At 39.9% G+C, this 11,255-nt stretch overlaps 3 protein-coding genes across 6 annotated transcripts; 2 read left to right on the forward strand and 1 right to left on the reverse strand.

Annotated features, from left to right (window-relative positions):
• Window positions 1-277: 277 nt before the first annotated feature.
• On the reverse strand, window positions 278-10,492 carry LOC107222207 (WD repeat-containing protein WRAP73-like). Of its 4 annotated transcripts, XM_046734702.1 has the most exons (9): window positions 7,732-7,856; window positions 6,230-6,342; window positions 4,882-5,088; window positions 4,609-4,791; window positions 4,303-4,479; window positions 1,272-1,544; window positions 1,011-1,167; window positions 687-896; window positions 278-567 (listed from the first exon to the last, which is right to left on the reverse strand). In XM_046734702.1, exons 3-9 carry the CDS (start codon window positions 5,044-5,046, stop codon window positions 362-364), a joined length of 1,371 nt encoding a protein of 456 aa, XP_046590658.1. In that variant the 5' UTR covers window positions 5,047-5,088; window positions 6,230-6,342; window positions 7,732-7,856; the 3' UTR covers window positions 278-361. The 4 variants fall into 4 exon arrangements, with proteins under 4 accessions (XP_046590658.1, XP_015516963.1, XP_046590659.1 ...); XM_015661477.2 differs by lacking the exons at window positions 6,230-6,342; window positions 7,732-7,856 and adding an exon at window positions 10,359-10,492; XM_046734703.1 differs by lacking the exons at window positions 6,230-6,342; window positions 7,732-7,856 and adding an exon at window positions 10,359-10,482 and having other exon boundaries at window positions 4,882-5,103.
• Window positions 6,944-8,849, forward strand: LOC107222206 (pancreatic triacylglycerol lipase). Its single transcript, XM_015661476.2, has 7 exons — window positions 6,944-7,075; window positions 7,262-7,418; window positions 7,501-7,649; window positions 7,744-7,989; window positions 8,069-8,257; window positions 8,387-8,537; window positions 8,696-8,849. Exons 1-7 carry the CDS (start codon window positions 7,033-7,035, stop codon window positions 8,751-8,753), a joined length of 993 nt encoding a protein of 330 aa, XP_015516962.1. The 5' UTR covers window positions 6,944-7,032; the 3' UTR covers window positions 8,754-8,849.
• Window positions 9,302-11,192, forward strand: LOC107222204 (pancreatic triacylglycerol lipase). Its single transcript, XM_015661466.2, has 7 exons — window positions 9,302-9,402; window positions 9,540-9,696; window positions 9,840-9,988; window positions 10,072-10,317; window positions 10,399-10,587; window positions 10,722-10,872; window positions 11,035-11,192. The coding sequence occupies exons 1-7, from the start codon at window positions 9,360-9,362 to the stop codon at window positions 11,090-11,092; spliced, it is 993 nt and encodes a 330-aa protein (XP_015516952.1). The 5' UTR covers window positions 9,302-9,359; the 3' UTR covers window positions 11,093-11,192.
• The last annotated feature ends 63 nt before the right edge of the window (window positions 11,193-11,255 follow it).

An 11,255-nucleotide genomic window follows, 5' to 3' on the forward strand; every position in this document is an offset into this window, starting at 1 on the left:
AGTAGCGACCCGCGTGTTCTGTCAGTCAACAGAACGAATTTATTTTTTGAATTTTTTGAATTTTATTGTCCCAATCATCACTTCCGGAGATTGAAGATATAAAAAATTGTGGGAAAATATCTTGAGAATTTTTTGTGCCAAGTTCTGTAATACCGAACAATGACATTATATTTACATTTAAATTTCAAATTCAAACCCTTGCATCTTTTCCATTGTTTGAACAACTTGGATTAGATTTGAAAATCGAGAAAGGTTTAAAAAAAAAAAACATAAAAGAAACTTTTTAGATACAAATTTTTTACCAAATTATAAACAAACAATAGATGTCAAGTAATGAATAAAATGGAATGCAGTACTAAAATCAATCGCAAGATTGCCCGAAATAGATGACCGCCTTGTTATAACCGCATAGAACTGCAATTTTGCCGTGTGGATGCCATCGAGCGTCGGCAACTGAGATTCTTTTAGGCGTCGGTACACAAGCGGCAGAATCGGGCGACCATTCGAAAATGTTTGAGGTTTCGGTAAATGCCAGTAAACTAGTACCTGTCGGATTCCATAGTACACCTGAAAAGTAAAAAATTTAACACCACAGTTTCTATCAAAAAATTTTCGCTGAATATGAGATATATTGTAAAAATATTCTGTGCCACACGAGATAGCAGCCAGCAATATTTCGAGCTTACTAGTTATCATATTCTGCAATATGAGATAGTCAATGGTGTCCGACAGTATGTTCCAGATCCACAATGTTGTGGGATACGACTGATGTCTTGTCGCCAAGTATCTGCCGCAAGCGCTGAACTCAAGAATATCTATTTCAGGCAGTGAATTCCCGCTAATTAAGTCTCTTTTCACTACCGGAAGACTTATAGGTCGTGCGTTCACCTCTTCCACTAAAATAAAATTTCAGTGATATAACAACTATTATATGTACGAAATATTGAAGTGCCGGCTAACTTTGAAACGGTTTGTTCTGCAACGTTTTTTATTCTATTCAATAGACATACTGATGTGCCGATTGTGCAGTGAAGGTTGCTTGTTAGAATCCTTGACTTGCATTACACATTCTTTGTAAACTTTAGTACGATAGTTATTCTCTCGTATTATTGGGTCGTGGTAAAGCGACAACAAGGGCTTCCAGGTCAAATAATTCAACAAAACAATCTGAAAGAGGTTAAGGAAATTATAGTAAATGAAATTCTTAAGTAATATTATAACTGTGGTGGCGTACGGGCGCAATTTTACTACAGTCTCTTGTTTTCTATTACCAGTTCGCCGTGTCCTACAACAGCTAATAATTGTCCACCGGTGATCCATTTGACCCTGTTAATGCCCTTTAGCTTTCTGGAAAATTCATTCTTGGTGTATTCACAATCTTTAGTTTCTTCGTCAGGCACATATGAACCGACAAGACTCTCCGATGCGGTTGAAAATATCAATAACTTAGAATCAATCACGTCAGAGGACCAAATGCACAGTAAATCGCTATTTGGGGACCATGATATGCCGTCGATACTTTTCAAACGCTCGCATATCAATTTCTGAAATAAATCATACGATTCGAAATTGAATATATTTCAAATTTCGAACAATATTCAAAATATAGCGCGAATTTTAAAATGGCGCGTAATTGCAGATTTCCATTCAAAGATGGCATTGGTCTAAACAGAATGGCCGCCTCCATCAATGACAGTATAGTAAAACACGTGCTTGAATTCCGTTGCCGATATGCAGATAAGTATTGATGAGAATAATCACTGAAAGAAGGACGAGATGAAGAAACACGAAATCGGCGAAACGGTGAAGACCTCGTACATAAGCTGCGCGTGTAATCGAACGCCACATTCGGCGGACTGGGGAAATAACGATGTGCTTTGTTACGGAGCCCGGAATGCGGTCGCACTTTATGACCGCCGAGCGTCGAAAACCGGAAAGGTCTTACTGACGCTACACAAACACAGCAACCAGGTGACGGTTGTACGTTGGATAAGGCAAAGAAATGGGGAGCCAGAGACGGAGCTGATATCTGGATCAACGGATGGCACAACGATAATCTGGTCGAAATTTGGGGTCACTTACAGGCCAGTAACTACGCTCAAAGACACAAGTGCTGTGAGAATAGCAAGCGCACAATATCTCGACGAGTCGAATTCCAGACTGCTAATATGCACGGGCAACACGGATGGTCAGATAAAGCTCTGGGAGAAAGGTGAGACTGGAGACGAGGCATGCTGCCTCCAGATCGTTGAATTTGCTAGGAAGTTACCCATCGAAGCAGCTCTCTGGTTCCTGCCTGGGTCGAATTTACCACTTCTTGCAATCGCAGTTGAGGACTCGACGATTCAGCTGCTTTGTCGGCACTCAGGCAATGACAGAGAGATGAAATTTGTGAAGGTTCAGAGTCTCGTCGGGCACGAAGACTGGGTGCGATGTCTAGATTTCACCTTTGACAATGACGGTGATGTTCTGTTGGCCAGCGGCTCCCAGGATAGCATGATACGTCTGTGGCGTATATCTGTGAAGACGGAGGACGAGGTTGAGAGCAATGAACTGCGACAGAAGAAGGAAATATTCTTAGCTGATGGTAAAGAGTACAGCGTTGCGCTTGAGTCGATTTTGATAAGCCACGAGGGTTGGGTTTACGGAGTGCATTGGCACCCTTCAGAATTCGCGGAAAAGAGGCGACGCCAGCCAATGAAACTGCTCTCCTGTTCCCTCGACAAAACGATGATACTCTGGGAGCCTGACTTGAGTTCCGGCATCTGGTTGGAGTCTGTTAGAGTGGGAGACGTCGGCGGGAACTCGCTTGGTTTTTATGGTTGTAAATTTGGCCCACGTGGAACTTCGCTGCTGGCGCATGGATATCTAGGCTCTTTTCACATCTGGGAATATTCTGAGAAGAGCGCAAATTGGGCGGCCAGTTCGGCGCCTGGTGGACACTTCTTGGATGTCGTTGATCTCTGCTGGGACCCCAAAGGGAGATTTTTGTTGACTACAAGCGCCGATCAAACTACGAGGGCTCACGCACCATGGAAAGATGAGATGGGAGAAACTTGGCACGAAATAGGACGACCCCAAGTGCACGGATTCGATATGTCCTGTTTGGCGATGCTGACTCCCTATGTATTCGCGTCTGGAGCTGAAGAAAAGGTCGTTCGAACTTTCACCGCTCCCGCGACATTCGTTAATTATCTGAAGAAGCTGTCCAACGCTGACGATTTTGCTGGCGCTATGCCCGAAAGCGCCTCTGTTCCAGCTCTTGGACTCACGAACAAGGCGGTTTTCGATGGTGAAGTTGCTCTCGGGGAGAATTTGTATGTTGGAAATTCAAAGGACTTGAATTTTGGCAAACCACCAACTGAAGAGGAGCTAATACAGCACACGCTCTGGCCAGAGTTACAGAAGCTGTACGGTCATGGATACGAGGTGTTTTCAATGGCTGGAAGGCACGACGGGACTCTCCTGGCAACTTGCTGTAAATCCGCGTCTGCTGAACATGCCGCCATAATTCTGTGGGACACAACGACGTGGAAAATTCATCAGAAACTGATGGCGCATCAACTGACCGTGACGCAGCTTGCGTTCTCCCCGAACGACAAGTACCTTTTATCAGTCTCTAGGGACAGAAGATGGTCCCTCTTTACCTGTGACAATAATCAGTATAATTTGAGCGCGGCGAGTTCGAAACGAGACAGTCTTCACAGCAGGATTATTTGGTGCTGCGCGTGGTCGAACGATTCAAAGTACTTTGCGACAGGATCGAGAGACGGAAAAATCGGAATTTGGTGTCCTACAGAGTTCAAGACTAAAGAGTATCTTCCGATTACGAGTATGGAAATAAAAGACACGTCCATAACTGCGCTTGCTTTTGCTCCAATCAACGTCGCACAGGATTCCTACCTTTTGGCTGTCGGCTTTGAGAGCGGTGATATTGAAATACAAAAAATCATATTCAAAGGAAGCTCTCAAGTGTTTAGAAAATACTTGACCTTGAACTCATCTCACGCCCATCATCTTACTGTAAAGAGACTTTCGTTTAGGCCATGTACAGATATACCACAAACTGAAATTCTACAGCTCGCCAGCTGCGGCTCCGACAATACAGTCAAAATTCACGACTTCAACTTTAAGGATCTCTCGCTGTTGTAACATGTCCAAATGTCGTAAAGAAGTAAATAAAGTCTATTTATGTACATACATTATGAATTCTTTTCAACAGAACAAAATTCCAATCAGTAAACAGTCGTTTGATACTGACAAAACATTTCTCTGTTTATTTCAGAATAAAAATGTACTCACCCTGCTTATTTTCCAATTTTTTGTTTTGTATAGAGCAACATTACTCTCCCCGTTATTCAAAACAAGGGCCAACCTCTTTCCGTCACCACTGAAATTCAGAACTTTGCTGAATGACGACTTGATGTTCTGTATATAAGTAACAGATCTACTCTCCAAGGACCATATCGATATTTGTATCTATAAAAGAATGCAGAATTCTTTAAAAAACCGTCCATCACACATCATTTTTCTGACGAGAGAATAAATTCACGCTTGATAATACTTAAAGTTAGTTTAAAAAAAAAAGGCCAGTAAAATTATTCTCACATTAAAATCTCCAGTAGTAATAATATGCCGACTGTCCGGTGCCCAGGTGACCTGTTCTAGACCGACGCTACCTTCCGTTAGCTTGCATCTCCAGTCCGGATAGCAGATTGAAAATACTTGAATAATGGCTTTTTTGAAGGTGGCGCATAAAATGTACTCACTATCCGGAGACCACTCGATGTACTGGGAAAAAAAATAAACATGTGTGCTTTGATGAAATTCTTCACTCAATTCAAATTGTGTCAGTATTAATCCCAGAACTGAGCAATCTACCTCTATGATATCGACGAATGGAAACGAGAGAAATGTGTCAAAGGTTCCAGTATTTTTTATCACTAAATTGCCCTGAAATGCGAATGCCAGAAATCTTCCATCATTTGAAAATCTGCACAAGTGATTGTTTGTGCGGAATATTTCATTCGCCGCTTCAAGTGTCATGATGAATTCTGCCTGAAGAACTACAACGGCTGTCAGGAATACCTGAAAATGAAAAATCTTCTTTTAGTTTAGCTAGATTAACTTTTGCTTTCAAAGATAACATGATTGGAAACTGGGAAATGTTCAAAATAAAATACAGATTATTTACAATACACTCAAAAATGATCTTTTCCGAGATAATATTATAAATCAAGTGGAGAATAAGAAACTGCAACAATGTTTATTAAAAGAAAGTCATTTAACGCATGAAAAGCTTAACAAAATAATAAAAATCAACGGAACGTTTGAAAAACAATCAAATGAAATAAGTTGTTTGAAAAAAAAAATACAAATGAACGATAATTTTAATACGAAACTTTTCGAATAAACAGCAAATCTGTTGAGAATAAAATTTATATGGGAACGAACTGCAATGTACTGATTACGGAAATATGCAAAAAAAAAAAAAAACTGAATTTACGAAACGAAGTTAAAAATGTAATGAATATTCATTACTATCTTATGGTAAAGATCCTAATAATGTATATATGAATAATTCTAAACGAAAATAAGCTGCTAGTCGATATACACACAGAACCTGAAACGTTTATGTAAAATAAATGAACTAACTATGAAAAAAAAAAAACAGTTAAACGTATTCGATACAATCAAATTTCTTCAACTTTCTTCAATAGATTAATATCGGTCTTTGGGCACGTGATCGCGTGTTTTATTTCATATCACAGATTTCATATTTGATTAGTCGAATTTTTTTATTAATTACGATGATTACGAGTTTGGTAAGTTCAATTAGTCATTTCATCAGTTCTTGTTCCGGCATGCCACACTATATCAGCATCAAAATAACAGATATCAATTTCTGATAACTAATTGTTACGGACACATGGATAATACTTTCGTCACAGGGGTGTTGCGATAATAAAAATTGCAGAATCTTGACAGAGATCTGTAGTATCATATTTAAAAACAAACCGTGGTTAAATCTGCACTGGTTGCTGAAAGGTTTTTTATACATGTATGAAAAATGAAAGTACCAACAGTTATAGGAGAAGAAAAAAACTAACTGTTGTTATCAAAAATTGGGTTTTTTTTTTGTTTGCTCAGATTTGGTTTTTTGTAGCACAAAAAAACGTAGTCATGTATATATGAACAGAAAATCGAATCAGTAATTGCAGATACACACATTGATAAATTGATGGCATATTAATCAATCATCCAAGTATATAATGGTAGTGTTAATTCTTTTTATCAACCATCAGATCTCAATCGAAATCACGTGAAGGAGGAAATGACAGTCTGAAAAAATTAAAATAGATTAATATTATGTGATTGATCCAACGATGAAAAATCGCACGATTACTTTGATTTTTTCGGTGTAAATATGAACGAGAAATCTCATGATCGGAGACTATATAGCGAACCATCCAAATTTATCGCATCTTTGACGACTAAATAAAGAAAAACTGTTGCATGTTATGTTATCAAATTTGAAACGGTGGTGCCCAGATTTGCAGTATATACAAATACATCTATCGTTATTCCAAAGTTAGCCAAATATACTCTAATGTCATGAAAAGAGAACTGATAGAAGTTTAAAGCAAGTTAGAATGCTTTCCGAAAGATATTTTTCGCTTTTATTCCCAGTTCTAATGAGCCGCAGGAAATAGATGATGAGATTGTGTTTTGGAGTGCGAAAAGTAACCATAAAGTGATAAATTGGATAGTGCTGAATCAAAGATTTGCAGATACTAAAATTGAGAATCTATGATTAGATGGATAGGTGTAGACACGTATTAAATGTTCCGGATGAATACCTTAAGAACTAAAACGAAGAGAAATGATTGATCTAATGTCCAAGAGTATATCAGCTCGAAAAGTTTAATTGATTGCAACGCAATAACAAAATAATCACATCTTTGCTTCACGCTATAAATACGGTTTGTCCAACTAATACAGCCCCATTCTTTCAAAAGTTTCAATTCCAATATGAAGCTGTTGTTGTTGGTTTCTCTTGCTGTTGTGGCCTCAGGTATAGTTCAATTCCTTCTTTTACTGAGCCTCTAAATCGCGTCGTGAGCTATTCAACTTTTACCAAATAATTGGACTTTGCGTATTTACCATTATAAAACACAACTTTGACTTTTTAGAATCGATACGAAGAATAATCATGGTCTCTAATTCATAAATTCGTCCTCACCGTCAATTTATTTCACAGCTCATGCTAGGGCAGTAGTCGAGCCTGAACATGACTACATGTATTTCCCGGATGGGAACGGGGAACTTCACCTGATCGACTTGAAGGAAAAACCCGAGGACCTGTCCTCTGATGTTACACGCAACGTTAATACCATCACCTTCAATCTGTATACGCGGTCAGTATTCAAATCTTCAAATCAGCTTCACTCGTTTATTTCAATTCAAAGTTAATCACTGTTCCAACCATATTTACAACAGGAACAATCCAACTAACGCCCAAATCTTGACTCTCAACTCGATACTCTCTGTGACTGGAAGTAACTTCCTCCGTTCTCGTCCGACCAGATTTATTACTCACGGATGGAACTCTAATCAGAGATCAGACGCCTGCGTCGTTATACGAGACGGTAAAAATGATCTTTTATGTTCTAGTTTCAACGATTAACACCTCAGTTTCTGCAAAAAACTTTTCATTCGAGCTGATATTACCTCATTTTACAGCCTATCTGACCGCTGGAGACTACAATGTAATCGTTGTAGACTGGAGCAGCATTGCAGGTACTGCGTACAATACTGCTTCAGGCAGTGTCGTAAGCGTCGCTGGTAGAATATCCGCGTTTTTGAACTTCCTCAATAGCAGTGCTCGCCTCGACTTTGGCACCACAAAACTAATTGGCCATTCTCTTGGCGGTCACATCGTCGGCATTGCTGCTCAGGGTGCCAGTGGAAACATCCAGGCTGTTGTTGGTTAGAATGACAAACCATGTTCGATACACCAAGTTAATTGAATTCCCCCCTGTTTCAAAGACTGATTTGATTCTTCCAGCTCTTGATCCGGCTCTACCTGGATTTAACAACGCCGGTGCTGGTAGCGGAATTCATGAAAGTGATGCTGACCACGTTCAGGTGATTCACACCAATGCTGGATTCCTCGGACTCTCCAGGGCTGCTGGCGACAGCGACTTCTATCCCAACGGAGGCAGAAGTCAACCAGGATGCGGCCTTGACTTGTTTGGTAAGCCCGGAAGAATTTTTCATCCAATTACGAGTGTATTTTTTGCACTCGTTCTCATGATGCCAAATGTGATATATCTGCAAAATTTCAAATCGAAGTTGCATTCAAATTTCTGCATTCTTCTCTCAGGAGCCTGCGCCCACTCCCGCGCTTACTATTTCTTCGCCGAGTCTATTCTGAACCCAACTGGTTTCCCATCTACCGTAACCCGTTCTCAGGATCTCGAAGCTTTCAACTTCAAGTCTACGGTGTTTATGGGTGGCAGAACTCTCAGTACACAGTAAGTATATTGTCTCTGTTAAACTGAAAATTCACCCTCTAATTGTAAGATATCATAATTTTCGAAAATGTGCATTTCCAATTGTGTGATGCGTTTCCATTCAGATACTTTTACAGTTCAAATTTCACAAATTTTCTAAATACGTTTTTCCTTTGCAGTGCCAGAGGCAGTTTCACTCTCACCACTGCGAGCAGCTCTCCATTTGCACTGGGCTAGATGAAATTTACCAGATTGCTGGTTACCAAATTCTGTTGAATTGGAATTCTGCATTGTACACTTTTGGAATATAATAAACATAAAACCTGTACTTGACGATTGTTATTGATCCTTAATTAGACCTCGAAATTCTGTCTCATGTCTTTATTGAAAATTTTCTAATTTAATGGAATATATTACACGAGTATGTGATTTCTGTTGAAAAATATATTGAAATTTTCAAGACTATCAAGTTTTATTTTAAGTGACGACTTCAGAGTTGATATCTCACTTTTATCATTTAGCACAAATGTACTTCAGAAAAAAATGTCCACCACACTCTTCGATCTGAGATAAAAAACTATCGTGAAATTGATTTGTATTTGATAAGTTGTAGAATTTATTAATTGCGATAATGACTGCAAGCAAGCAATTAGAATCAATAATAATAGATCGCATCTCATGATCTGATAATCCAACCACACAAGTACAAAGGTAATTATGTGATGTGATTTCAGATTTAGCTTCTTTCGCGTTGATAATGAGGTAATTGTTTTCACAGGTTGCCATATAAATACCGTGTTTAGAATAGAAAGACCAGTAATATTCGGTGCTCTGAATTTCAAGATGAAGTTATTCTTGCTCGCTACTCTCGCCATCGTGGCGACAGGTGAAATTCTACCCATTAGATATATACCTCGACAGTTGCACCCTGTTGTGCTGTGTTGAAAATTTTCAAATTTTCATTATAGAAAACACTGTAACCGAAACGACGATATTCTAATATCAGCTTTTTTTGTTGAGCAGCCCATCACGGAAATGAGTTGGAACATGAACACGATTACATGTATTTCCCTGATGGGGACGGCGTTCCTCACCTAATCGACTTACAGGAACGTGTCGAAGATGTTGATGCCATCTTTGCACGCAACGTCGACACTATCACCTTCAACTTGTATACACGGTCAGTATTTTAGTGAGGAAGAAGAAATTAGTCTGCCATCTACCCGATTTCAATGATACACTGATTCAGTTTTAACATTGTTTATCCAGAGATGTGAAATACAGGGTGCAGGACTAATAATTCATCCCAATGCTTTGTCATAGAAACAACCCCGCCTCGGCCCAAATCTTGACACTCAACTCAATAGCGACCGTTACCAGCAGCAACTTCCTTAGTTCTCGTCCAACCAGAATAGTTACTCACGGATGGCGTTCCAGCGAGTTCTCAGACGCCTGTGTAGTAGTTCGTGATGGTACGAGATATGAGATTGCAATATTTTTACCCATAATCATCTCTTGCAATTACTCAGTTTACCAATTCCCTTTAATCCCACAGCTTATTTGGCTGCCGGAGACTACAACGTGATTGTCGTAGACTGGAGCAGTATAGCAAGTGAAAATTACCTTACTGCAGCTAGCAGCGTCAGAAATGTTGCCGGCCAAATATCATCATTCCTGAACTTCCTCAACGAAAATGCTGGTTTGCAATTCGGTGAAACGAATATAGTCGGTCACTCTCTCGGTGGTCATATTGCTGGTATTGCTGCTCAAGGTGCCAGCGGAAATATTCAGGCCGTTATCGGTTAGTTCAAAGAGAATCACAAGCAGTTCGCGTTCCCTTACCTTTCACCTCAACAGATGTATACTTTATTTGGTTGTCCAGCTCTCGACCCGGCTCTACCTGGATTCGACAACGCCGGTGCTGGCAGTGGAGTTCACCCAAGCGACGCTGACCACGTTCAGGTGATTCACACAAACGCTGGATTGCTTGGACTATCCAGGGCTGCGGGTGACAGCGATTTCTACCCTAACGGTGGCACCACTCAGCCAGGATGCGGCCTCGACCTGGTCGGTAAGTGAAATAGAACTTTTAATACAAAGTAGGGGTTTGTAATCATGGTTTTTACACTGCGACGCGGGATTGACCATACTCTTGTACTCTGCGAGTGAACCGTGATTTGGATTGAATTACTTTATTCTTTAAAGGATCTTGTGCTCACTCACGTGCTTACTACTTCTTTGCTGAGTCTATCGTAAACCCGACCGGTTTCCCGGCTACTGCAACCCGTTCAGGCAGTCTGGAAGCCTTTACCACGAAATCTACGGTATACATGGGTGGCGAATTCCTCAGCACGCAGTAAGTATGGACAAGATGACGGAGAATCTCACGGTCTCACAAGCATCTGTGAAAAATTTATTCACCAGGCTTTTAGAATATTATTTTACGTTTATACATTATATTTATGAATATGACAATTTTTTGCTAACGAATTACTTTCAACTAAAAATTGCTTTGTAGCGCAAGCGGTAGCTACACCCTCACCACTGGCAGCTCTGCTCCATTCGCCCTGGGATAAATGGATATTCGAAGAACCTACTCAAAGATGTATCGCAGCTTTATAATGGAATTCGTTATTGTATGCCTTTAGACGTTCAATAAATACGACCCAACTATCAGTTACCGTTGTTTACGCGATTCAAACTCCCTCCGTCCTTCTTGCATTTATCAACAATGTGACG

Source organism: Neodiprion lecontei, chromosome 3 (assembly GCF_021901455.1).
Source record: "Neodiprion lecontei isolate iyNeoLeco1 chromosome 3, iyNeoLeco1.1, whole genome shotgun sequence".
Lineage (NCBI taxonomy): Eukaryota > Metazoa > Arthropoda > Insecta > Hymenoptera > Diprionidae > Neodiprion > Neodiprion lecontei.

What these genes read in the sequence shown, in the direction of transcription:
- LOC107222207 (XM_015661477.2), bottom strand. Translation starts at nt 5,046, where the DNA reads ATGACACTTGAAGCGGCGAATGAAATATTCCGCACAAACAATCACTTG. An exon ending in AAAATTGGAAAATAAGCAGG is followed by an intron (nt 1,545 to 4,302) that starts GTGAGTACATTT and finishes GATTTATTTCAG; the next exon opens with AAATTGATATGCGAGCGTTT. An exon ending in TTGTAGGACACGGCGAACTG is followed by an intron (nt 1,168 to 1,271) that starts GTAATAGAAAAC and finishes AACCTCTTTCAG; the next exon opens with ATTGTTTTGTTGAATTATTT.
- LOC107222206 (XM_015661476.2), top strand. Translation starts at nt 7,033, where the DNA reads ATGAAGCTGTTGTTGTTGGTTTCTCTTGCTGTTGTGGCCTCAG. An exon ending in ACCTTCAATCTGTATACGCG is followed by an intron (nt 7,419 to 7,500) that starts GTCAGTATTCAA and finishes TATTTACAACAG; the next exon opens with GAACAATCCAACTAACGCCC. An exon ending in ATGCGGCCTTGACTTGTTTG is followed by an intron (nt 8,258 to 8,386) that starts GTAAGCCCGGAA and finishes TTCTTCTCTCAG; the next exon opens with GAGCCTGCGCCCACTCCCGC.
- LOC107222204 (XM_015661466.2), top strand. Translation starts at nt 9,360, where the DNA reads ATGAAGTTATTCTTGCTCGCTACTCTCGCCATCGTGGCGACAG. An exon ending in AAATATTCAGGCCGTTATCG is followed by an intron (nt 10,318 to 10,398) that starts GTTAGTTCAAAG and finishes TTGGTTGTCCAG; the next exon opens with CTCTCGACCCGGCTCTACCT. An exon ending in GGCGAATTCCTCAGCACGCA is followed by an intron (nt 10,873 to 11,034) that starts GTAAGTATGGAC and finishes ATTGCTTTGTAG; the next exon opens with CGCAAGCGGTAGCTACACCC.